Raw genomic sequence first — 25,687 nt, 5'->3', positions numbered from 1 at the left:
ACACACAATGACACAGACACACACAATGACACAGACACACACAAAATGACAGACACACACAAAATGACAGACACACACAAAATGACACAGACACACACACAATGACACAGACACACACACAATGACACAGACACACACAAAATGACACAGACACACCATGACACAGACACACACAATGACACAGACACACACAATGACACAGACACACATAATGACACAGACACACATAATGACACACACACAAACACACACATACACTCACACTGACACTGACAGAATTACATATTTTACTTGTTGGTGACCGGCTGGGTGGGCTAGTGGAGGTCTGCTGGGGAGGTCTGCTGGCCGGCGGCCGCTGGCTGGGGAGGTCTGCTGGCTGGGGAGGTCTGCTGGCGGCCGCAGGGGGAGCAGGCTCTTCTGTGCTCTTCTGTCTCTGCTCCCCCGCGCGCTAGCAAGAGACCGGCGCCGGAATATGACGTCATATTCCGGCCCCGGTCTCATTAAGCTGCGCGCGAGGGAGGGGGAGCAGAGACAGAAGAGCACAGAAGAGCCTGCTCCCCCTGCGGCCGCCAGCAGACCTCCCCAGCCAGCAGACCTCCCCAGCCAGCGGCCACCGGCCAGCAGACCCAGCTGTCTGCCCGGCCCCAGGTGCCGGCGGCCCACCGGGAAATTTCCCGGTATCCCGGTGGGCCAGTCCGGCCCTGGATAAAACCCCCTTTAGCCACTTACTTGAATCCAGCGCCGATGTCAGGCTCTAACCACGCTCCTCGCCGGTGGAGACCCAATGAGCATGTGAGACAATTGTTTCCTATGGGAAAAATCTGACTCTGGAGGTCCGTGAGGAAGTCCAGCGTCCGATAATGGACCAAAAGTCCATTTCGATTCCAGAAGCCCTCTAGTGGCTGTCTGTTAGACAGCCACAGAGGGCAGACTTAGAGCTGCAATGTAAACATTGCAGTTCTCTGGAACTGCAATGTTTTACATTGCAGCACTAAGTGCAAAAGGGTCTCAGCACTCAGACCACTTGAATTAGCTGAAGTAGTCTGGATGCCTACAGTGTCCCTTTAAGCCTCAGATCGGGCTTAACTCTCATATAAGTAACTCCCCATTGAGAAAAGAGAGTAAAACAAGATAAATACTTGTTTACCCATTCTCTTTTCTCATTGGGACAAGATAATATGCTGAGAGCGTCAACTAACAGGTTTTAGCCTATCAATGACACCTGGCCCAGGTCTTCCTGATTGAAACCTAGAGCACTGAAAGGAGCAGAGCAACTGGAACATATTTTGTTGTTAGATCATATTCCGTATTATTTCATAAGGCTTGTTCAGCTATGAGGGAGTTAGTCGCTCAGGTAAAATCTGCGTGAGGTTGTGAAACAGTAAACACTAGATCAGATTACCAACTTAATCAATGCACTTCATGGGTTTGTTTGCAAACGTGTTATGTGATGCATTGCTTTATGCTAGACTACAATTTACAGATACACAAATAATTGTGGTTTATAATAATACATTTATAAAAACAAAAGGATTAAGGGGTGTTTTTTTTTTTTTTACTCATATATGTTTAAAATAACTTGCACAGTATAAAAGGCATGAGGTTTTATGCAGATATACACAGGTTGCGGATTTAAAAGGACATCATAGACACTGTAGCCATTTAATCTCATTGAGATTGACGCCGCCCTTCTGGTCACTTTTTAACACAAAACGAGAGTCCCCAACAGCCCATTCTCTCTATCCTGTTTGGGTTGATCCTGATGAGAGTCCCGAATGACGGACTGAAACGTTGATTACGATTTTAACTTGTACTTTATAATAAAGATTGGATTACTTTTAAAGAACGTGAGTGCAGCTGCTTCTATGGAGATATATATATATATATATATATATATATACACACACACACACACACACACACACACACATTGCCATTACCATACAGCCCTCATATTGCAGCCATAGACACAAACACACTAATACATGCACATGTATACAAACAGATGCATAGAACCTCCCACACTGACAAATACAGACATACAGTCACAATGTGTATCTGGCTGTGTATATTTCTGAGTGTGTCTGGCAGTATATGTTCCCAAGAGTGTGTGTCTGACAGAGTATCCTTGAGTGTGAATGTATGTCTCTGTGAGCATGTGAATGCTTGTGTCTGGGACCATTTGTGTGTGGGGTAGATGCTTGCAGTGTGTTGTGTGTATGGGGGGGCTGCCTGAGGCCTTTGTGCATTGTGTTTATGGCAAAGCTATGATTCATGAATTTGTGTATATGATGAATGTCTTCAGCTGGTGACTGACTATAGGAACTGCACTCAATCCCAGCAACAACCGGTGCTCCGGAGCAGGACCAGCAATCCCATCACGTTAAGGCAACAAAAAAGTATGTTTTCCTGGCACTATAGTGATCCTTTAAGCCTGCAAAAGTAATTATTGCAGTTTTTGATAACTCCATTAACTCCGCCTCTAGTGTCTGCCTAAAGGGACTTCTGGGTCATTGCTGGACATCCTCACACTATGCATGAAGGAAACCAGTGTCACCCAAAACCCCACAGGAAAGCATTGTATAATAGTGGAAGGGTAGCAGCGCCTTGGTGGGGTCCCCAGGTTCAAATAAATATGCAAGATAAAAGAAGCTAGAGTATTTGTAGTGGATAGAAGAATAAAGAAAAGCACTTACAATTTTCTGGAGCTTCTAAATAGCTCCAATGATATGATATCGCCTGGGCGATATGATCCCCGCCTGTGGATATACACGTAGTCCTGGTCTGGTCAGATCTTGGGCTAGTAGCCAACAGCAGGAGTGTGGTAGTAGGGTCCCAAATGATGTGAGGAAAAGTTCTTACTTGTAAGTGCAATAGCAGCAGGTCACCGATATTTAATGTGTGGAGACTAAAACAAAATAAAGCGGACTCTGATAAAATATAAAAATAATAAAAGGATAGATACTCGCAAAGATTCCCTTTGCTCAACCCTTCTGGCATATGTGGTATGTTCCCCACCAAGAAATTAGAAGAGAGCGTCCTCTGTATAAAATCTTCTAAAAAAATAAAACAACTGGAGGGTCCCAGGTAAGAATAAAGTAGCAACGTTTATTAGAAATAAAACATATATATAAGATACACTATAGCGTTTCACCTGGCAGTGAGAGACCTTAGGCCGCTGCCTAAATTGCCTAACTAGAAAGCCGTCTCTGCTCGGGCACTATCCCGGCCACTCTAAGGACTGGTACTCATTCCTTTAGGTTCTCTCTATTCCTGACAGTAAGATTGTTGTGTTTCAAATTCTAGGGCTGCAGAATAACCAATCACTGGTTTCAGAGTTCTCTTGGGGTTTTAAAGGCAGAGACAAGCCAAGGGCCCATTTGTGACAGAGTATTTCCCCTCTGCCAAGGTGACACAGATGGGACATGGTCTCCTTCCTGGTGCATGACGGAGCGTAGTGGTGCAGCTGGCCTCTCTTATATTCATGGCGCTGGGTGCTTTGCACTCCTCGCACTGCAGATGTAACACTTCTGGCCCGGAGTGTCCTCTTCTTCCAATGCAGTTTGCTTTGTAGTTCACATCACTCAGTGCTGTCAGTGGCTGAGCTGTGTTAATACATTTGACAAGGAAGTATTTTTCTAGAGTGTGAGGACATTACTAAGGAGGCACGACTTCTGTATCTCCTACCTAGACTCTAGTTCACCCAGAGTACAAGAACAAACCTATTGCTAGCATATAAAATATGTAAATATATACAATGCAAATAGTGAATGACAAGAGTGCAAACACATTTCTGTTAATTGTAATAAATGCTAAGGAATAAGACAAGCATTTCAAGATTGTGTGAATATGCATTAATTATGAAACAAGCAAAACAATAATGGATTTTTATGATAATCTCCGCACAGTTTAAACCACAACATTACAAAATACCTACATAATGGACAGACATCCTTTCAATGATCCTTCTAAATTATTAAAATGACAAGTCTAAGAGCCAAATAGCAGAATCACAAGACTGACAATAGGGCTTTGTTCGGAGTTTACCATGTAATAGCCAAGGAAGCTACGTCAAGACGATGTGAAAAATAAATGCAACAATGTTTAAACAGAACAAAAATTATGAACATTTATTTCAATCTATTCAAATAATACAAGTCAGTTTAACACATGATTCTGACATTTTAAATTTATTTATTTTTTTAAACTAATCAAGTGTCAGGACTCTTTACATTTAGTAAAGTGCTTAGAGGAAAAAAAAAAAAGTTATTTGAAAATATTAAAATATATTGTGAGAAAAATATACTTTAATTAGAACGTATCTTTAGGACAGCAAAGATTTGTGTTTAAAAAAAAAGGAACATATCACCAAGCCTGGCAATGAATTAAATCCTCAAAATCAAATTAATTAAATTTAGAAATGATCATGTGCCTCTTGTTGAGTAATTATTAACCTCCAATGGAATTTAAAAATTAGCATTTTTATGACATTGAGATTTTAACCCTTTCCAGCCCCTTGACCCACAAAATAAATAAATAAAGCGTTGAACGATGTGAAATAGTCACATTACATATTACTAATTCATAACAATGTGGATATGCATAATAACTTTGAGCCATTACAGGTGTGGTTTAATTATACAGCTAATTGCATTTCCACTTTCTATATTGCATATTAGCTTTCCACATTGTATCCTCTGGAATTCTTTTCAAAACAAACCAGTACCAGGCATCAAGTGAATGATATCACAGGAGTGGAAGCAAAATGCAACAGACCTCACAGCAAATGGCAACTGACAGTTCTACATTCTAATAAAAACAAAAGCACTTTCACTGCCTGGCAGCAATGTTTTTCCCCCCACTGTTTCTTTAGATTTAAAACTTTCAGTCGATTTTCTCCATCTATAACTAGTACATTATCAACATGATCATTTAGAAATCCTTCAAAGTATTATATTGAACAGCGAGTATTCACATGTTTGTAATATTTGTAAAAACAATATTAAATAATGGAGTGTAAAAAAAAACAAAAAAACATTTTTATGTTAAAATTTAATGTTCTGATCTACTAATACAGTGATTGATTGATACATGCATTGTTTATAATAGATCTATATATATATATATATATATATATACACACACACACACATCACACTGACATACTTTAACCAGCAGTGTTAAACTTTGGATTACTTTTCCCCACACCCTCCAACATCCCTCCCATACTATCAGAACACTGTATATAAAGCACACTATATATACCAGGCTGGAGTTCAATGCAATCAGATAAACTCAGAAAGTCTGTAATCTCTACACTATTTCCTCACCTGAGTTTTGCCATTTCTGGAGGGGGAGGAAGCCATGCTTTAGCCCCTTACAGGAAAGTTTATATTAATCCTCTGTAGTGAAAGCCCAGACCGACCACAGAGCAGGGGGAGCCCAGATAGCCCCCGTTGAAGATCAATATAGCTGTAGGTGCTGATTCCTTTGCTCTGCCCTGGATGTCCTCAGCAGGCAGTGCTGTGTAGTTGCTGCAGCTTGTGAGCAAGTAATTGTCATTGCATTGCATTGCATTGCACTGGGCGGAGGGGGCGGGGCTAGCAGTGCAGCCAGGTACTGGGTAGGGAGGGACACATGCTTTTTACCTGTACACCTTGCTCATTGCAACTACACTGTGCTGTATGCCTCCTGCTGGTGTCACGAATAGTAGGAGGATAAAAGGGGGAAAATGCCCCCAGGAGTTCAAAGTTTTGTTTAATATTTTTTTTGGACTCTGTGCAGATGTGATTATATTTGGTTTGATTATTTTAGGGACTTTCTCAGCTTTTTCTCTGCTGGAACCTTCCCCCCTCCTCCCTAAAAAGGGACAATCTATTAAAAATATAGAGAGAGGTATACCTATAATGCTGCATTCAATGGGAAAGTATCATCTGATATGTTTGTACAGCCTTATATGCAAATTTTAACAATTGATAATAAATGTTTTTTTTTTCCCTTTTGTTTTTATTTCTTCAAAATATTGTCCTTTTAAACATGAAAAGAAAAGCCAGCACAAGCTGGCATACAATGTTATGTGTGCGCATGGCATTATATGAGGACTGTATAGTAATCCTGAGATAAGATTATGTTCATTCACTGCATATTCTAAAATATCACCTCCAGTACCTAGATTTGCAGAGGAGTTAAGTGTGTTTTATATTTAAAGGCTTACTCCTACCACTGGGAAAACTTCTGGTTTTGGAAGTGGCCATGGTGGCAGGAATCTGTATGTGCAGAGTTTCTACTTAAAATTCTGCAAATTGAGAAATATCTGCACATTTGGGGGGGGGGGGGGGGGGGAGATAGTTACACCTGACTTAGACACTCCTCTGCCTCCCTCAAGTGAAAGTTATTATAAATTATTTTTTTTGTATACTTATTGAAGTGGTTATGGTGCTGGAATCATCCGGCACCTTGTCCGGGATCAATGTTAAATGTTTTACTCACAGCTTAGCAGAAATGCTCAGTCCCTGGCAGTCCACAGCCCACAGCCCAGCCGCTCTGCCTCCTACCATGGATTGCTAGCGCTTGTATGACACTCTGAGCCTATTATTACCTACTCGTACCCATGGCATAACTCTGCCATTTCGCCATTGGGACTAGGCTGTAGGCTGCCAGAGGTCAAAGATCTCTACTAAACGGGAAGTAAACCATTTAATATTGATGCGGGACTGGTGCACACAAACTACAGGCATCATAACTACTTCAATCAATGTCAGAAAAGGTGGTAGCAATATTCATAATTCCATTGTGTTGGTGAAAAAAATGCGCTCATTCAAAAATGACGTCTAGGATGAAAAAAAAAAACGTGATGGAAAATCTGGCAGATTTTATTTTCACCAAAAATTAGATGACACTTTGATAAATTTCCCCCACTGACTCTGACTTCCTGCAATTGAACTTTGCTACTAACAACTTGCTGAGGTTGTCACAGGTTCAAATGAGGATCCTCGGGGTCTATCAGAACAGAAGATGGTGATGTCATCCATGTAGCACAAACACTTGTGTCCAGATTAAAAATCTGCAGATTAATAAAAAAAAACAAAAAAAAAAAAAAACAAGGACATCATCTGCATGCAAATTATCTTTTCAGAGGAGTAAAAAAGAGTAATTAAATAACATTGTGGTGAGGTAAAAAAAAGTGATTGAAACTCCCCACAAATTTAAATAAATCTGCATTATCTATATACCCCAATGAATACTTGCCTGCCCAGACATAGCTAATCTGAAAAATGATGTACCCACAATTCTCACAGAATTCCCTTCAGTATATTCAAATGAACTAAGATAGGAATTGCTTCTTTAGATTCTATCCCTCCTTTCTGCAGATCTCCCACCAAAAATATTTTATGCCAAATCAAGGGTAATAGACAATGGGCCTACCATAGCAAGGTGACAAAAGTGTAATATCATTATTTTGGGGGTTTTAATTTGTGAGACAAGGAAACCGTCATTATAAGTAATTTGTGACTGTATACATTTTATTAATTTATTTGTCACACTTATTGAAACAATATTACAAGGATATTTTTTTATGACAGGGTGTCAGTTACTTAGTACCAAATGTATGTAACTCCTTAAAGGGCTCTGCCATTTTCCATGATTTTTACTATTATGATTATTTATCTTCTTACTTAACAAATATGTACTTGTGAGGTGTGAAAATCAATTTAAATGTAGAAATGCACCACTCTTTATCCTGCAACTGGGTGCCTCCATCTTAGCTCCCTGTCAATAATTTTTACAAACTCTACCCTTTTCTCTTAGCATAGAGAATGAATGCAGAAGAGATGATAAATGAGACAATGTTTCTACACCTATGATAAAACCATGCCTCCTAACCGTCCTGATTTCGGCGGGATCCTAACTTAGTCACCTGGTGTTGTGCTTTTAGGGCCTCCAGTGAACTGTCCCCAACAACCATAGCACGGCATATCATTAGACACAATCGTGCTACGTCTGGTGCACAAGTGCCCGGCAGGGAGCCAACAGTGCTATCTTCAGCCATTAGTGTATGATAGGCAGGCAGGCAGTCTAGTGTGTATTCACAGGCGGCTGACCTGCCAGCAATGTGGGGTGGACATGCTTCCTTTACATGCAGATCTGCCCCTTTCGGGTGGAGCCAGTAATGCGATTGCGTCACTGGCCTGTCTCTTTGCTCCAATCCCACCGCTGTCCTGATTCTGGGACGGACAATGTTGGGTATGTTAACATTTTTATTATAAATTTAAAAGAAAAAAAAATGTCACATCACATGAATTCTATAGAAGTGACAGTTTCCCTGTAAAGAATAAATATAATGAAAAACATACTTTTCATATGTAGCAGCATATACTAATATATCATACTTTGCAAAGTTGTAAAGGTCATATAGCCACTAAGGTTCCAAGATATTTAACTTTTTTGAGCCAGTTAAAGAAGCCAGTTCAACCTGACATCCTGTATTTCCTGTACTCTAGAGGCATCGGCTAATACGTCTAACAAGGAGATGATATTTACTAAAGTATGTTTGAGAAACTCCAAGTGAGTTTTATATTTAGGATCAATTCAGTTATTTTGGCCTAAAACCTTTAATTTACTTTTAATTCACTATCGGGTTTATTTACTTAAAGAACCACTATAGGCACCTAGACCACTTCAGCTCAATGAAGTGGTCTGAGTGCCAGGACCCCCTAGTATGTTTCAGAGAAACTGCTATGTTTACACTGCAGGGTTAATCCAGCCTCTAGTGGCTGTCTTCCTGACAGCCACTAGAGGCTGCTTCCACGATTTACACGGAGTAAATCACACTTATTTCATGCTGGACTTCCTCACGGACCTCCAGCGCCAAAAAAGATCCCCATAGGAAAGCACTGAGTAATGCTTTCCTATGGGCCGGTTTGAACGCGTGTGCGCCTCTGGCCGCGCATGCAGCTCCACACGGATTTAGATTAAGGTAAGCAAATAAATGGTTAACCAATTATTCGCAGCGGAAGGGGCCCTAGTCACCGTTTAGGTGACTAGGGCTCAATAGCGTTAGGAATACATATTTGTATTACTAACGCTATAGTGTTCCTTTAACTACACATTGTAGTGAATTGAAGGCCATACTGCAAGAATCGGGCAAAATCTCTGATTCAGAACATTTCTCCAAGTCACCTCTAGTAACAGTTTTTCAATATATTATAATTCTGCATTGAGTAAATAAAACCTCCTTGAATTCCCCACAATTAAAATTTTAGAAAATAACCCTGTAACGGATTGCAACACTGCCTGACTGCTGATATGCACAAGATACAGGAGCTTCTGTGACCCTTGCTAAAAAAAAATTCCCCCCATAATGTCATCAAAGAGAAACCGGAGAGCGGAATAAAAAACATTATACCTTTTACTATAAAGCAATTTGTCAAGTTCAACATTGCAAATTATGATATGTGAGTATATGGAACATTATATCAAATTACATTTTTCATGGAAATTTCCCTTTAAGTCCCCAGACAGTGCTTGAGCACTTGCATTGTCTTCGGTTAGCTTTTCTCACGTGTTCCTTTAACCCATTAAGGACCAAACTTCTAGAATAAAAGGGAATCATGACGTGTCACACACGTCATGTGTCCTTAAGGGGTTAATGGATCACTCCCCTGTATCAAGACTCCCCCCACAAGAGGGTGAGAACAGAGGACTAGATTCAAGTTCCAACTCTTTTTCTTCCCGTGATGTGGAGGAAAGAGGTAAAGGCATTTTCAATTTAACTGGTATCCCCCTCACATCAGATGAAATAGATTTACTTTCAAAAGGGATGAAGTTTGCCCCCAATAAGATGGCTAATGATTTCAATCTGTATATAGACCTCAAAAAATGTATTCGCTCCCTAACTATTAAAAGGCACTTTCTTCTACACCCATCTAATATTGAGGGTGAGGTTAATAGTATAGATGTGAAAGAGAATTATAAGTTTCAACCTAGGTCCCATTTTTTTCCGGTTCAAAGTAAGGGTCCATTCTTGGAGACCTTTGAGCATATGGTGGACCAGGCTTTTCAATCCATTACTCTCGAAAGAAAGAGAGGTTCATCCCCTTTTAATTTAACTAAGAAGGAGAAGGACACTTTACAACATCTTATGGAAAGAGAGGACCTGGTGATCAGGGAGGCCGATAAGGGAGGAGGGATAGTGTTGATGACAGCCTCCTACTATCTGAAGGAGTCCCTTAACATCCTGGGGGATAGGAAGACATATATCAAATTACAAAATAACCCCACCCTGGTGTATAACTTAAAACTGAAAGAAATTTTGATCAAAGCCAGGGATAGCGGAATTATATCGCAAAAGAATTTTGATTTCTTGTTCCAAAAAAATCCAGTAATTCCAATATTCTATTTTCTTCCTAAAACCCACAAACGCCTCCCTGATCCACCAGTTCGCCCTATTATTAGTGGAGTGAACTCTCTCACAGCTAATTTATCAGCATATATGGATTCGTTTCTCCAAAAATATGCCCAGGGGGCCCCCTCATATATACGCGATACTAAGTCCTTTCTCCAAGAATTGGAGAGTATAGAATGGGAATCCGACTACAGTTGGGCCACGCTTGACGTGACATCTCTGTATACGGTAATCAATCACCGTTTGGGGCTGGAAGCTCTTGATCACTATATGTCCCAGGATTTGGACTTGTCCTCAGGCCAGAGGGATTTCATATTGACTTCGGTCCAGTTTATATTAGAACATAATTTTTTCTTTTTTAACGATCAACATTATCTCCAGATAACGGGTACCGCCATGGGCGCCAGGTTCGCCCCCAGTTATGCCAACACCTATATGCGGAGATGGGAGGAACTCTTCGTATGGTCTGGGCATGACTGGAGGGAGAGCCTGGTGCTCTGGCGGCGTTATATTGACGATGTGATCGTTATCTGGAAGGGGTCTTCTGACAGCTTTTCAGATTATGTTCATTATCTCAATTCCAACTTGTTCAACCTTGTGTTTACTCCTGAGTGGAACAAGAGCAGGATCCATTTTTTGGACCTCGAAATTTTCTGTGATCAGGGCCAAATCCATACTAAATGTTTCTTCAAGCCAACGGATGGCAATGGTTTCGTTCACCAACGTAGCTGCCACCACAAACCGTGGCTTAAAGGCATAGCGCGTAGCCAGTTCACCAGACTTAAGCGCAATTGTTCCCGCCCACATGATTTCCATACCCAGTCCACACATATAAAGAATAAATTGTGTGCGAGGGGCTATAACAAAAACACCCTAGAGAAAGAGATCCGTTCCATAGGCTCCTTAGAACAAAGCCAACTTTTGGAGGACAAACCACCGGGGACAGGAGGGAGGGGTAATTTCAGATCTTCCTTTGTAACTCAATACAATACCGATCATCTTAAGATAAAAAGAAGTTTAACTGAATTTTGGCCTATCTTACAACAGGACCCCATTTTGGGCAGTTCTCTATCTGAACGTCCAACAGTGATTTTCAAGCGAAATAAGAACCTTAAGAACATGCTAGCGCCCAGCTATGCGATTAAAACCAACAGATCTAATGTACCTCCCGACTCAGGTTGTTTTAGAGGATGCAATAGCTGCAAAGCCTGCACCACTGCCCATATGGAAAGAACCAAGGAATTCGGCAGTTTTGTAACTGGAGAATCCTTTGGGATTAAATCACCAATTAGCTGCCACACGGACCATGTAGTATATTTACTGCAGTGTCCGTGTGGCAAACAGTATGTGGGACGGACACAACGTATTTTTAAAGTTAGAATCTTGGAACACCTAAACAATATACGTAAGGGACTTGTAACTCATTCAGTCTCCGCCCACTGCTCCAGCTGTCCTTCTTTTTCATTTAAAGAATTTCGATGTATGGGGATCGAGCATGTTCTGCCCTACTGGCGGGGAGGAGATAGAGTTAAAAAGCTATCCCAGAGGGAAACCTTCTGGATACACAAGTTAAAGACCCTGGAACCCAGGGGCTTAAACATTGGGATAGATCTGGTGTGCTTTTTGGAGTAACCGTAACGATTACTCTTCTCTTTATAATTTCTTTTTAAAGGGAGTACCCTTCCTCTAGACAAAGGAACACCAATCTATCATATAGGTTATTAGGGACATGTTAATGTGGACTCCCTCTGGCCTGGGGATAACTTTTTTTTTTTTATTTTTTTTTTTTTTCTCCTTTTTTCTCCTTTCTTTCTTTCTTTTTTTCTTTTGATGATATGGGACAATGAGAGTGATCTATTTTTGGTGCATATGTATGAAACCAAAGAATATAATTAAGATAAAAAATAGATCAAGACAACATATATGAAACAATAATAATAATTAACGTAGTTTATATTATACAGTTATGTGTACTAATCAGGTATTTATAATGTCCTTAACTAATAATATTCAGGGAACATTTGTAAAATTTATAGGTTATGGTTGTTTATTTTTTTATTTTTTTAGTCTATCAGGTATGAGTCACTTGGATAATTTTGTAATAGGTGCTTGTCACCTTTACTGATTCACGGAGGAATCTATAACTTAAAACAGGTTTTTGGAGATAAGGTGCGTGTCACTTTAAAATAAACCTATAGAGGGGTTTATTATGACAATATCCTCAATAAAGAAGAGGTTTATAGAAATTTATGAAGAGTCTGTCACCTTAAATAGATTTGCAGAGAAGGTGTTTGCTATTTCCATAGAACTACAGACACCAGAAGTATAATGTTTAATGTTTAATTTTGTCACATGACAAGTTCAAGTTCACTAAAGTAACTAATTATGTTTGTATATCATATATTAATTTATTTTTTCTCTTTCTAGAGATTAATTGCACCTTTAGTTATGTTTTGAGCTTTTAAGGGATTTTTTAAATGCATTAGGATGTTTCCGATTAAGATAGTTGTGTAATACCCACTGAGCATGTGCGGACTGCCCTTGAAACGCATGTGGAACGCACGTGGAACGCATGTGGAACGCGGAAGTGAAAGAAAACATCTACTTCCGGTTCCGGCGTATGAAAAAAACGCGCTCGTTTTCTGGGCATTGAAATGACGAAAATGGAATCAGCTGGATGATACTATCCCTTGACCAATGGAGAGCAGCCCGGAGGACACCCCCCACACTTAGGACCAATGGGACATTGGGATTAGCCCTATTTATAGTGATTATTGTTAGGGTGAGTAGGATGTGTATTTTTTTACAATCTGCAATATTGCTGTTGATTTCTTTTACTGTGCGGTCCCTGATGAAGTTCCTGTGTTGAACGAAACGCGTTGGACCTACTGCTGCACTTTTATATTTTATCTGCTTGGTGTTGTATCACCTTTTAAAGAAAATAAAACTACAAATATTTTCTACCATTACTCACCTGGAGTCCTGTGTCCCATTTGGCTGCTAGACACTACCGAAGGATACCAGCATCCCCCCATATTTCCTGGGGAGGCACCTTGAATGCTGTTTTACCTTTACTATCTCGTGAGTGCATCCATTTAAGCGCACATTTTCACTGTATATACTGTATCACACTATTGTTTTTTTCCTTGTATGTTCCCTATATAGACTGTACAGCCGTATCCCACTTCTGCTTGTGGTTCTATACATATATATGATCGTTTTGTGGTGGATAACGATCTTGGGAGGCTACAGACTAATTGAAGTTAAGTAATCGATATTTAACACTCAACAACGTAGTTGTTTTGTTTTGCTGTTAATGGATTACTCACTGCTTTCATTTTCTTTTACTGCTTTTGCTTATCGTCTACTGGGAAGGAGTGGTATAATCTATTTAAAGCTTTTTTTTTTTTTTCTTCAAATGCTCCTGTCAGCTAATTAGGGATGGGTCAATATCCTGATACATTTCTGTTATCTTGAGTAACCAGGAAAGTATAATATAACATTTATTATGAATTTTTTTTTGTTTGTTTGTTTGTTTTTGTCAATCTTTATTCTCAGTGTGCTGAGTAACAACCAAGGCCGTAATGCCCCGACAGCATGTACAGGCCTAAATAAACATTTAAAATACAATATAGTCAAGGCATATGGAAAAACAGCAACATTTTTGATATGAGACACATGCCGGCCAAGTATGGCAGTAGATGAGGAAACTTGTAAAATAATTAAAGCAAGCATTGCGTACTGACAAAATTACAAGACTAGATAGTGAAGTGACAGGCTTAGATATATATAAATGTGACATGCTAGATTTAAATAAACTGAAAACAAAATATAATAAAAGACTGTAGGTAAACAGCTAGGCAGACATACGTAGAATAAATACTGGAGCCGAGCTAAGCCAAGCTACTTAGGCAAAACTTTAAACAAGAGGAGAGCAAATAATAGAAGGCCACGGGGTGGGAGATTGGCCACCTAAAACATAGTATTCACCATGCAAGTTATGATAACAAAAGGTAGAAAATAGATGGGCCATCGAAGCACTTCAGCAGAGCCCATTTTCATCTCCCATCGCCCCGGTCACCCTTGGTACCAGGAGAAAAATCCCAAGAGGCTGCCATCATAACTTGATGTCAGCTGCTTCCCCCGAGGGTATATGGAACGTGGGTATATTGAACGTGCATCAGGGTTGACCATGAAGGCGGTTGCGGGCATCAGACGGCCTGGGAGGCAAACCAGCAACAGCTTAGCGGAATCTCCCTTTCTGTACTTTGCAATCTCCGAGGGCCGGCAGGTAGTCACCCATTAGCTGTGGCGGAGGGTGAGGACAGAGTAGAAATATAGTCCCCCAGCTTGACGGCCCTCACTGGTGGTCGGTTTAATGGAGATAGGGTCTTGTCTGGCACGTGTCGCTGCAGAAGTAGGTAAAGGAGTACATTGAACTAGGCACTGGTCGTTAGGTGCGTCAGGTGTCTGTAGCTCAAGAGTAGTATCTCACCACGATCGGCAGCAGGTAAGAGCAATGAGGGCATAGGAGAGACCTTTTACAGCTCCTCAATGCGACAACAAAAGTCCTCGAGGATGTCAACCATTCACTTGAGGGTACATTGTGTGTGGGCCGCTGCAGGAGGCCTAGCTACGTTTGCCGCCATTGTAGGGGCTGATATCTTTAGGTGGTGTTGCTCCTTTGGGGTTTGAAGGCTTGCTCCAGGAACTGGGAAAACCCCCAGCAGTCCATAGGGGACTGGGACAGGGACCCAAACTTGAGATTCCAGCCATACATGGCAGTGAGAGCGTGGCCACCTCTCCCACGCCAACAAGGCATGTAGGCCGCAGCGAATGGTCAGAGTGGTCCCGCAGGATAGTCTGCTCATTTGGTGCTATCATGTGCTGTCCGCAAACACGTCTTGGCGATATGCAGCTCAGCAGTCAGGCCTTGCCCCCACATATATTGTTTTCACATAGTATTTCTCTTTGGCAAGGTCTGGAAATATATATATATATATTTTTTTTTTTTTTTAATAATAATCAAATCCTTTTATTAATATGCGCTTGCCAAATGCATAGGAATTTTGAGAATCTGATATGAAAACACATTTAAAAAATATTTCTGAAATTACCACTGGGAGAATTCTATACTTTTCAACATTTGGAGAAATAAAATCCATGGTTAATACCATGTACAAAAATATTTTGAGGATACATGCAGATATATAATGTTGCAGAACATTGTTAAATTTTTTTGTTGCACTGTATTTTGCTAAAGGAACACTATAGCATTATGAACACAAACCTGTATTGTAAATGTTATGTTGCCTTTTTCCCTGGCTCTACACACCCCCCTCAATAACATTTAAAAAAATTAAGAATTAACTTACCTGTTTCCAGCACCGAGGCTCCCTCTGTGCTACTTACCTCTCCACCTCCAGCAACTTCATTAAGAAGGCATGGTCCACAGCAGGGCCGGTGCAAGGATTTCTGCCGTCCTAGGCAAAGATCCATTTTGCCGCCCCATTATAAAAGCAAATACAATCTCTTAACTCTGAATTGCAGGGAGTTGAAAACCAAATTGCAAAGTTTAAGCAAAAACAGCTGAACTGTGACTGTAGCCAAATTGGAGAATTCTTCTAGATCAGCTTTTTTGGCCTAAATTTTGCCATATGGTTTTCAGTTAGGTCTGCCTAATACACACACACTGCTTAATGCGTACATCCATAAACACACACTACCTAATACCTACATCCATACACACACTGCTTAATGCGTACATACATACACACACACTACCTAATACCTACATCCATACACACACTGCTTAATGCGTACATCCATACACACACACTACCTAATACCTACATCCATACACACACTGCGTAATGCGTAAATACATACAGACACACTATCTAATACCTACATCCATACACACACTGTTTAATGCGTACATACATACACACACACTCATAGGCGTGCGCAGCCTATTGTATAAGGGTGTGCACCCTAAAGCACAAAAACACACGCCGCATATATATATATATATATATATATATATACTGCTGTGTGTGTGTGTGTAGACGCTGTGTGTGTGAGGGCGATGTGCGTAAGGGTGCTGTGTGTTTAAGGAGCGCTGTGTGTGTAAGGGCGCTGTGTGTGTGTAAGGGCGCTGTGTGTGTAAGGGGGCTGTGTGTGTGTGTGAGGGCGCTGTGTGTGTGTGAGGGCGCTGTGTGTGAGGGCGCTGTGTGTGTGTAAGGGCGCTGTATGCGTGTTTAAGGGTGCTTTTAGTGTGTATATGTGAGGGTGATGTGTGTGTGAGGGCGCTGTGTGTGTAAGGGCGCTGTATGTGTGTGTAAGGGTGCTGTGTGTGTGTGTAAGGGTGCTGTGTGTGTGTGTGTGTGTGTAAGGGTGCTGTTAGTGTGTATATGTGAGGGTGCTGTTAGTGTGTGTGTGTGTAAGGGTGCTGTTAGTGTGTATGTGTAAGGGTGATGTGTGTGGGGGGGTGCTGTTTGTGTGCTGTATGTGGGTGCTGTGTGTGTGTGCTGTATGTTTGGGGGATTGTGTGTATTGTGTGGGGGCCGTTTGGTAAATATCCCCCCTCCCTTCTTACCTTATGTAGGGAGGGGGGACCTTGCTGCTGCTGCCTTCCCTGGTGGTCCAGTGGAGGTGGGGGCAGATTTCTTAATATCCCCCCTCCTTTCTTACATTATGCCTGGGAGGGGGGATCACTTCTGCTGCTGCCTTCCCTGGTGGTCCAGTGGAGAGTGAACTCTAGCCTTGCAGGCTAGAGTTCACTCTCGCGAGATCTGAGCGTTGCCGCGGTAACCGCGGCAACGCTCAGAATCCCGCGAGAGGACCCGGCGGAGCTGCTGGCAAGAGCTCCCCGGGTCCTCTCCTGCCTCCCTCCCTGCCTGTGGGTCGGTGGGGAGGGAGGCTTAGAGCAGAGCCGGCGCTCGGATAGCGCCGGCTCTGCATGAGCCGACAGGGGAGATCCCGAGATCTCCCCTACCGGTCTCAATACATAGGCGTGCCGCGGGGATTACGGTGTGCCCAGGCACACCCGGCACACCCCGTGCGCACGCCTATGCACACACTACCTAATACCTACATCCATACACACACTGTTTAATGCGTACATACATACACACACACACACACACACACTGCTTAATGCGTACATCCATAAACATGCACTGCCTAACACATGCATCCATATACACACAATGTAGATATCTACATCCATACACACACACTGCTTAATGCATACATCCATAAACACCCACTGCCTAATACATGCATCCATACACACATACTGCTTAAAGCGTCCATCCATACACACATACGGCTTAATACCTACATCCATAGACTCATACTGCCTTATGCAAATCAAAGGTATCCCTCCTTCAGGGAGGGGAGTGTGTGTAACAATAAAAAGTGCTAAAATGTGAATAAAATATGAGCAGCTCTATACACTTCTGTGGAAACATCCTCTTATCCACAAAACAATTGCAAGAATTCTAAACCAGTGTAAGTGAAAAACCTACACCTACAAGTGGAGCGCTAAACAAGTTATATATATGTGGAATTAACTTACCTCGCGTTACTTGATTAAAAGTATGGTATGAAGTACATGTAAAGGAATAAAAGACAAAAGATACAAAGTAGTGCAGATGGTACTTAAAATAGAACACAGTATATAATATTGCAGTCAGGGCACTCACATTTAAAGGAGCCTGTTTGTGAATACTGGCTCCGTAATCAAGCTGGTGTGCTTTTATGGCAGCACCACACCAATAAAGAAACACCACACAAAAGAAACAAACCAATAAACACCACACTCCCCAAATGTACACTATTAAGGTTACTAATAGAGACCTTTAAAGCACTGCTATTGGACATACATCAATCAAGATAATTAAAAGGGAAGGACTACAAGTGATATAAAAATGGAAGATTCTGAGTATCACAACTACATGCTGCCTTATACCTCCATCCATACAGACATGTATCCATAAATACACATAGTGTCTAATAAATTTATCCATAAACACATACTGCCTAATACCTACATCCATAAACACACACTGCCTAATACATGCATTCATACACACACCCTGCCTAATATATACATCCATACACACATACTGCTTAGGATATGCATCCACACACACATACTGCCTAATAGATACATTGAACATTAAATACATAATTTATTGCTGTAATAAATGACGTATTCAATGCATTTGTTGAATTTAATTTATAAGACACAAACACACACAGACACACACTCACTGACACACACTCACTGACACACACACACACACACACACACACACACTGACACACACTCACTAACACACATACTCACTCACACTGACACACATACTCACAGACACACATACTCACTCACTCACTGACAGTCAAACATACACTCACTGACACACAGACTCACACAATTCAATTTTTTTTAGGCAAATTCAGCCTCCCTACCTCCCTGGGGTCCAGTGTGGGGCAGCTTCTCACTCTTCCAGCGTGCTGTTTAGTATGCCGGGGCCGGAATGACGTCATATTCCTGCTCCCGGCATCAGAGGGCACGCGAGGGAGGAGTGAGAAGCTGCAAGAACAGCCTCCCTCGCCACCCACAATACAGCAGCCTGCCTCCTGTCCCCCTCTCCTCCAGCATTTCTCGACAGAGCAGGTACCTGCCATCAAGGTAAGCAGGTGCCTGCTCTGCCATATTGAAGAAGGACAGCATTGGGGGTGTGCTTAGGTGTCCAGATGGCCACCTCCTGGGCCCCCTGTGACAGGGCTTCTCTCGGCTTCCACATTTTTGGTCGTCTAGAGCAGGGCCGTCTTTAACGCAGGGCAAACGGGGCAGCTTCCCCGGGCCCAGTTACTCCTGGCAGGCCCGAAGCAGCTGCACCGTGAGCCCCGCTGGCCTCAACCATTTCTCCCCCCCGGCCGGCAACCTGCACACTAAGGAGGCCCACTGGGTGGCCCATGCACTAAGGGCCACTCGGTGGGCTTCTGTCAGCAGGGGCCCAGTAGAGCGCTGAGCCGATTTAACAGCGCGACCGGGCCCCTTGCTTTTAGGCAGCCGGCTGGGAGGAAGTGACCGATGCACGTCACTTCCTCCCACAAAGAGAGGAGCGTGTGCCGGAGAGAAACGTAGGCAGAGTGGAGGGGGGCTGGCAGAGAGAGCCAGAGCCCAACTCCCAACACCTTCAGCCACCAGCAGGAAAGCCAGCCTCCAAGGTAGGAAACTGGAGGGTGGGTTTAAAAGGGGAAAATGTGTGTGTGTATGTGTATGGCTGTGTATGTGTCAGTATGTCTACCTGTGTGTGTCAGTATAATAAAAATTAAAATCCAGCGCACTCCATTATCTACTAAACAGCAACTTTGGTGCTGACAGATTTTGTTTGTTTTTTAAACACACCCCATCTTTGGCAGGTTCTACTCTAAAAGCCAAATGTCTGCTAAATGAGCTACTTACTTGGCAAACCTGTGACAGGGAGAGGTGGGGTTAGGGTTAGATTCCTGTCAATATTCCCTTAATTTTCCCTCCCTCTCCTGTTTTGCTACTTTTCAGAAATCCGAAGCACTTCGGCACTTCTGAAATTCGTCACTTCGGCACTTCGGAAATGACACTTCGGTAATTCGGGACTTCGGCAAATCGATTCAGTTCGGTTCGGCACTTTGGAAATTTGGCAATTCGGAAGCATCCGAATGTCCGACTAGCCGAAATTCGTCCGAATTTACAGTCAGAGCAAAACGAATTGCACATGTCTGCTTTTAATCACCCGTGCGAAAAGGAGGCCCAAAAAATTCTTGCACCTCTCTACTTTAGGTCCACCACTGCGTTGGGGTGAAAGACGTGTTTGCACATCTGGGGAGGGGGTGACACGGTCCAGGGGGCCCAAGTAAATGCTTTGCTCAGGGTCCAGTCAATATTAAAGACGGCCCTGGCCTAGATTGTCGGCCCCGAGCTGAAGGGGGGCAGCTCTAGAGCGGCCCAGGACAGGGGGATCCCACCAGGAAAATCCCAGTAGGGCCCCAAGCAGGCCAGTGCCATAGGCGAATGCCTAGTTCACCTAACGGTGGCGCCAGCCTTGTTCCACAGGTCGAATTGACACTGTTATATTGCTCTTAAGGGGAAGCAAGGAAGGGTGATAAGGAGGTCCCCTGGGTACTACGAACTTGTCAATAATAAATGTTATTAAGAAAGGATCTGCCTTAAGACCCCTAAAGAGTGCCTAACAAATTAACTTTTATTTATTTCTTTTACATTATTTTTACTGCATTATCTAACAAATGAGGGATCATTTTAACCACACAGTTTCCTTTTGAGGTATTCCAGCTGAACTACTGAAGCACTGTGCATATCATGCTCCAATAGAGTTTTCTAACTGATTTAAACTTCTGTGCAATATGTTCTTTTGATTCATTCTACAGCCGGAATCATACCTGCAACCATGACATTTGAACAGGTGTTGGAGGTTCTGCAGCTGCTGCAATGCTTAACCGAGTGACTATATCCCACTAAATAAACATTTCAAAATAATGAAAGCTCAAACAGAAAAGTGTAAATATTACAATACGTACACAGAATGTTACTGGAGTGATCTTGCATGATAAGTAAACATCAAGAGATCACATTTGTCATTGAAGTTGTTTTTTTTAAAGGGGAACGGTTACTTCTCTGGAAATTACACTATTGAATAAAACAATGAAAATCATCTCTAACTTGTGTTAATCTCTCTTTAATTTGATCCTCCATTTCCATTGAAATGTATATTAAAGATATAGTAATTGATATCACATCCAGTCCAAGCACAGATAGGGTACACATTGTGGGGAAGTAAAAAATGTGTGCATCAGTTGACATTTAAATGACACCTTGGAAACTGGAGCCACAGAATGCTGTTGGGTATGGGCATCATAAGACGACCCAGTTTTGCTACAAGCAACGTCAATCATGATGCGAGAAGGGCACATGGTTGGGTAATCTGGAAGGTACTGTGGCAAACTGTGACTATATATTTCTTTGTAAGAGTACCCTGAATACATAGATTTGTATTCAACCCATAACGTACTGTTTGAAAAGGTAGCAATCTCACACAATTGTCTATTATTTATCTTCCGAGTGATATTCATTTACCATCGTAAAGATGCAGCTGGTCGACTCGTCACAGTTACGTTTTTCCATTCTTCAGCCTCACACCAAATTAATATGTGTTTTGCTTTAAATTCTTCGAAAACCTGGTTTATTAAAAGGATTGTAGTGCGTGCATGGTCAAATTTAAATCCCAAGTGCCCACAGGCAGAAAGAATACAGCTTACACCCTTTCCCAGCCACAAAAATGTAAGGAATTAAAATTAAAATGTTCACAGGAAACGAACATTCAGAAATATGCACAGCAGTACACAAGGTGAATGAAGACAGAGCTATAATTGGTTCTTCACATATTGTATGTCTCCTTCCGAGCCTTCATGAACACTAACAGTGCTATAGCCTTAAGCCTAGTCTGCTTTTTGGTACGTCTGGCTCTGACCATTGCTATGACATACTGCTACTTATTATTATTATTATTTATAAAGCGCCAACATATTCCGCTGAGCTGTACTTATATCTGGATTATTTATTTATCTTTTTTTTTTTATTATTTATTACACATACCGGTATATTAATCAATACTCTTTTTTTATACTTAATATATATATATATATATATGGTTTATGTAGGTTTTGTGGAAATGCTCCTTATTACCCTCGTAGGTCTTTCCAGCTTTAAAAGCCTGACCCCTAGTGTCTAGATTTCGCTACTTACAGTAGGCATTTAGGTCATGTTTTAAACAGCAAAGCAAGGTTGCGTAACTTGTTTGGTCTCTTTCTTTTTTTTGTTTTGTTTTAAAAAAAGTTACTATTACTATCACAGTATCTACAGTGAGAAGTAAAGTCCCTGGGATATGTATGCCAGTTACACACATCGGATCTTCAGTAGCCTGATGCTAAAACCTCCTAACTAAAGTAGAACCTACACACTAGGGAGATCCCCGCAGTCACAATATTAGATCCTATTATAGCAGTGCATTGGGCATCAAGTAGACTACTTGACTGGCAAGGTTTAAAGAGTTGTTCCAACCCAAAAGTATCTTAGAGGACCACTATAGGCACCCAGACCACTTCAGCTCAATTAAGTGGTCTGGGTGCCAGGTCCCTCAAGTGCTAACCCTGCAGCTGTAAACATAGCAGTTTCAGAGAAACTGCTATGTTTACACTGAGGGTTAATCCAGCCTCTAGTGGCTGTCTCACCTACAGCCGCTAAAGGCGCTTCCGAGATTTCATATTGACTCCAAGCACCATGATCACTTTAAATCACTGAAATGGTCATGGTGCTTGGAGTAAACAGATCTGTACTAAAACAAAGATGTGGAGAAAAACACAAAAATAAAATAATAATTATAATACCTGTTAAAGAGACTCTGTCACACAAAAAAAAATATCTCTGTGTATTTAAAAAAAGATCAGGTCTCTCCGAAATACTCATATTGACTGCGTTAGTAAAGACTCAAGTTGACAAAGGGCTAAAGTGAGAATTCACAGTGAATTTCAAATCTAAGCTGGAAGCATAGCAGACCTAGTAAAGTTTTCATTTCAGCTATTAAGACCATACATTTGAAATTCACTTTGAATTCTCATTTTGTAACCGCTGGCGGTTCCCTTATTTACCACTATAATGTCTTAAAGCATAGAACTTAGTAGGGCTAACCATACAGATATCTTAGCCATAATTTTATATAGTTAGTAAGAGATCCTCTATTTACATATATAAATAATTGAGAATACAATATAAAATAAGGATTGTCTTGGAAGCAATAGATTTTGTCTTTTAGATATTTATTATATAAAAAATATAAATGTAGACATATCAAATCCATTATAGCAGAGTTTATAAGATGAAATTAAATGCTTGCAAATATCATTAATAGGTTAACATACCCTTCTGAACATGTCATCATGTCAGCCTCTCAGTCATTTTAAGATGGAGCCACGTCTGTCTCCAAGTCTCTCCTCTGTTTCTTAACATTTTAAAAGTACACCTATTTATACCTTAAGTGTCGTCATTTTAGAGTCACCATAGTTCATATATGAAAAAGTAACTTGTCTACTGTAAATCAATTTAGGACCTCCCTTAATTTGGCAAAGATACAAGGCCATAACTAAAGGGTGTATGCGTCATGGAAATTTTCCTGACTTAGTTCAAGATGGCATCTTAAAGTCTGAATAGCTTATCTGTTGTTTATACTAAGACGTAAGTGCACAGTCGTGGGAGATTCCCGGATTTGGGGAAGTTCCATTAACTTGGGGTTACCACAGTATATTGTGTACTGAAAGAGTCGTAGAATAGCCTTGAAGCTTGTTTATGCATTATTGTTATTGTAATTCGTCTGGGACAAAATGGCGCAAACATATTATGCACTGAGGTTATTGCTTAAAGAAACAGTTATGAAAAACAATATGTTCCATTTCTAACACCTTGTCAGTTTGCAATATCTCTTAAAGACAAAGTACACAGTTTAAGAAATACAACATTTCATTCTAAAACTTGTAATATTTGCATTTGCCCATAACAATTTTAGTGGATAACACTGAGAGTTTCCGCTAGTGAGGGCTGTGGGAATCAGATATTGCCCTTGCTCACTGTAAGACATGATCTATGAAGGCTCCTCTGGTCTTCCATGATCCTCCATAGACATCACGTGCGCAGACAAAGCAACTGTATCTAAGAAAGAATTGTGCAGTGACTGCAGGGGATAGAATCGTGTAAGTATAACTAATTTCTGCTGCACCCCTGGGCTAGCACACCCCAATGTCACTATTGGGGTCTTTGCAAAATCTGCAAAGCCCCCCGAAGATTACAGAGCCACTTTAATTTCTATTGTTTATTGCAAAACTGTAGGTTCCACAGGGAACAGTGACTTGGATTTTTTTTTACAGTAAGAACAACTAACAGAAAGATTTTTTTCCCAATGTGTATTTTTTTTTTTTTGAAGAAACGATAAATTGATACATAAAGGCAATGTAGCAACAAATAATGAATTGTACACAACAGTATATGGTGAACAGAGGACATGAAAAATAAACAGGAGTTACAACGATTCACAAATCTTGTCACTTAGCAGGGTTTAATTGGAGATACAGTTTAGAAGTAACAAATAGTTTCATTCATGAAAAGGCATGAATGAAACTACTCATCAAGCATACAAACAACGCAGTGCGGTTATCTTTAAAAGACTGCTGGAAAATCAAAAAGCCCAAGCTGTATACAGGATTACAAGCATAGTCCAATAACTGTCACTATAACCAACTGCCAGTCTTTTGAATTTCATCATTGTGGCCAATGTGTGTGTAAAGGAAAGAAGTATCAATTTAATTATCCGTGATTTAAATTAATAGTTCCAGGAGGTGTGTCCTTCCAGCAGGCAGAATGTCACATGAGTCACTAACAAGTGAAGAGGTGCGACAGGAGGCATGCCAGGAAACTGGGCTCTGCCTGTCATCCGGCGACACAAAAACTATTCCGTGGACTTTTCCCTTGTCTGCGCAGAACGGCACACTGTACGAACTGTGTTTAAACCAGCAAGTTAGTCCTAACACACCTCCCAACAGGGATGTCAAGGTACACAAAGTTAATGTTTATACTTTATAAAAAATAATAATAATAATAATAATAAACCAAAATAATGTCTCAGAGATAACAATCAGTAAACATTTATATAAACATTTTTGCTCTTCGGTAAGTGTTTTTAATAATCACAAAACATTCCATTAACTTACCAATAATATACACACACTTAAATACCTGTGTGTATATTTGAGTGTGTCAGTGTGTATCTGAGTGTGTGTATGTGCCAGTGTATGTCCCAGTGCGTGTATCTGTGTGTTAAGGTGCTTAGATACATATCCCCCTCCCTCAGCTTTATTGAAAGCCTATCTGACCCCCACATATCTCTATTCAACAGCCTGATTTCAAAACTATCAATCCCCAATACTGCTGTAAGAAAGTCTGATACCCGCCCTCCCCACCCCATGCTCATTATTACATTTATAGATTGTCTGTCACACCCAAATTTTAGATAAGTAAAAATAACAGTTGTACACACTGCCTTTTATTAGTACACTCCATCCCTTTCTTAACCCATAAAACTTAATATTTACCCTACCTTCTGTCAGGATCGGGACAGGGATCCAACACGCAGAGTACAAACAGGTGGTAGGTACGTATACCGGACC

General features: G+C 41.1%; 1 protein-coding gene across 5 annotated transcripts in view; it reads right to left on the bottom strand.

The window, feature by feature from the left end:
* ANK3 (ankyrin 3) overlaps positions 1-5,552 on the bottom strand; it is a 557,845-nt gene extending 552,293 nt beyond the window's left edge. For all 5 annotated transcript variants that reach the window (XR_010085575.1, XR_010085574.1, XM_063434253.1 and 2 more), the window contains exon 1: positions 5,331-5,552. Coding sequence is in view for 3 of the 5 variants with exons in the window: in XM_063434253.1 (XP_063290323.1) it covers positions 5,331-5,366 (36 nt within the window). In the remaining 2 variants the exon portion in view is untranslated. The remainder of the gene's footprint in view (positions 1-5,330) is intronic.
* Positions 5,553-25,687: the final 20,135 nt, after the last annotated feature.

Source organism: Pelobates fuscus, chromosome 10, assembly GCF_036172605.1.
Source record: "Pelobates fuscus isolate aPelFus1 chromosome 10, aPelFus1.pri, whole genome shotgun sequence".
In the NCBI taxonomy this organism is placed as follows: domain Eukaryota; kingdom Metazoa; phylum Chordata; class Amphibia; order Anura; family Pelobatidae; genus Pelobates; species Pelobates fuscus.
This window is presented reverse-complemented; position numbering and strand designations above follow the sequence as displayed.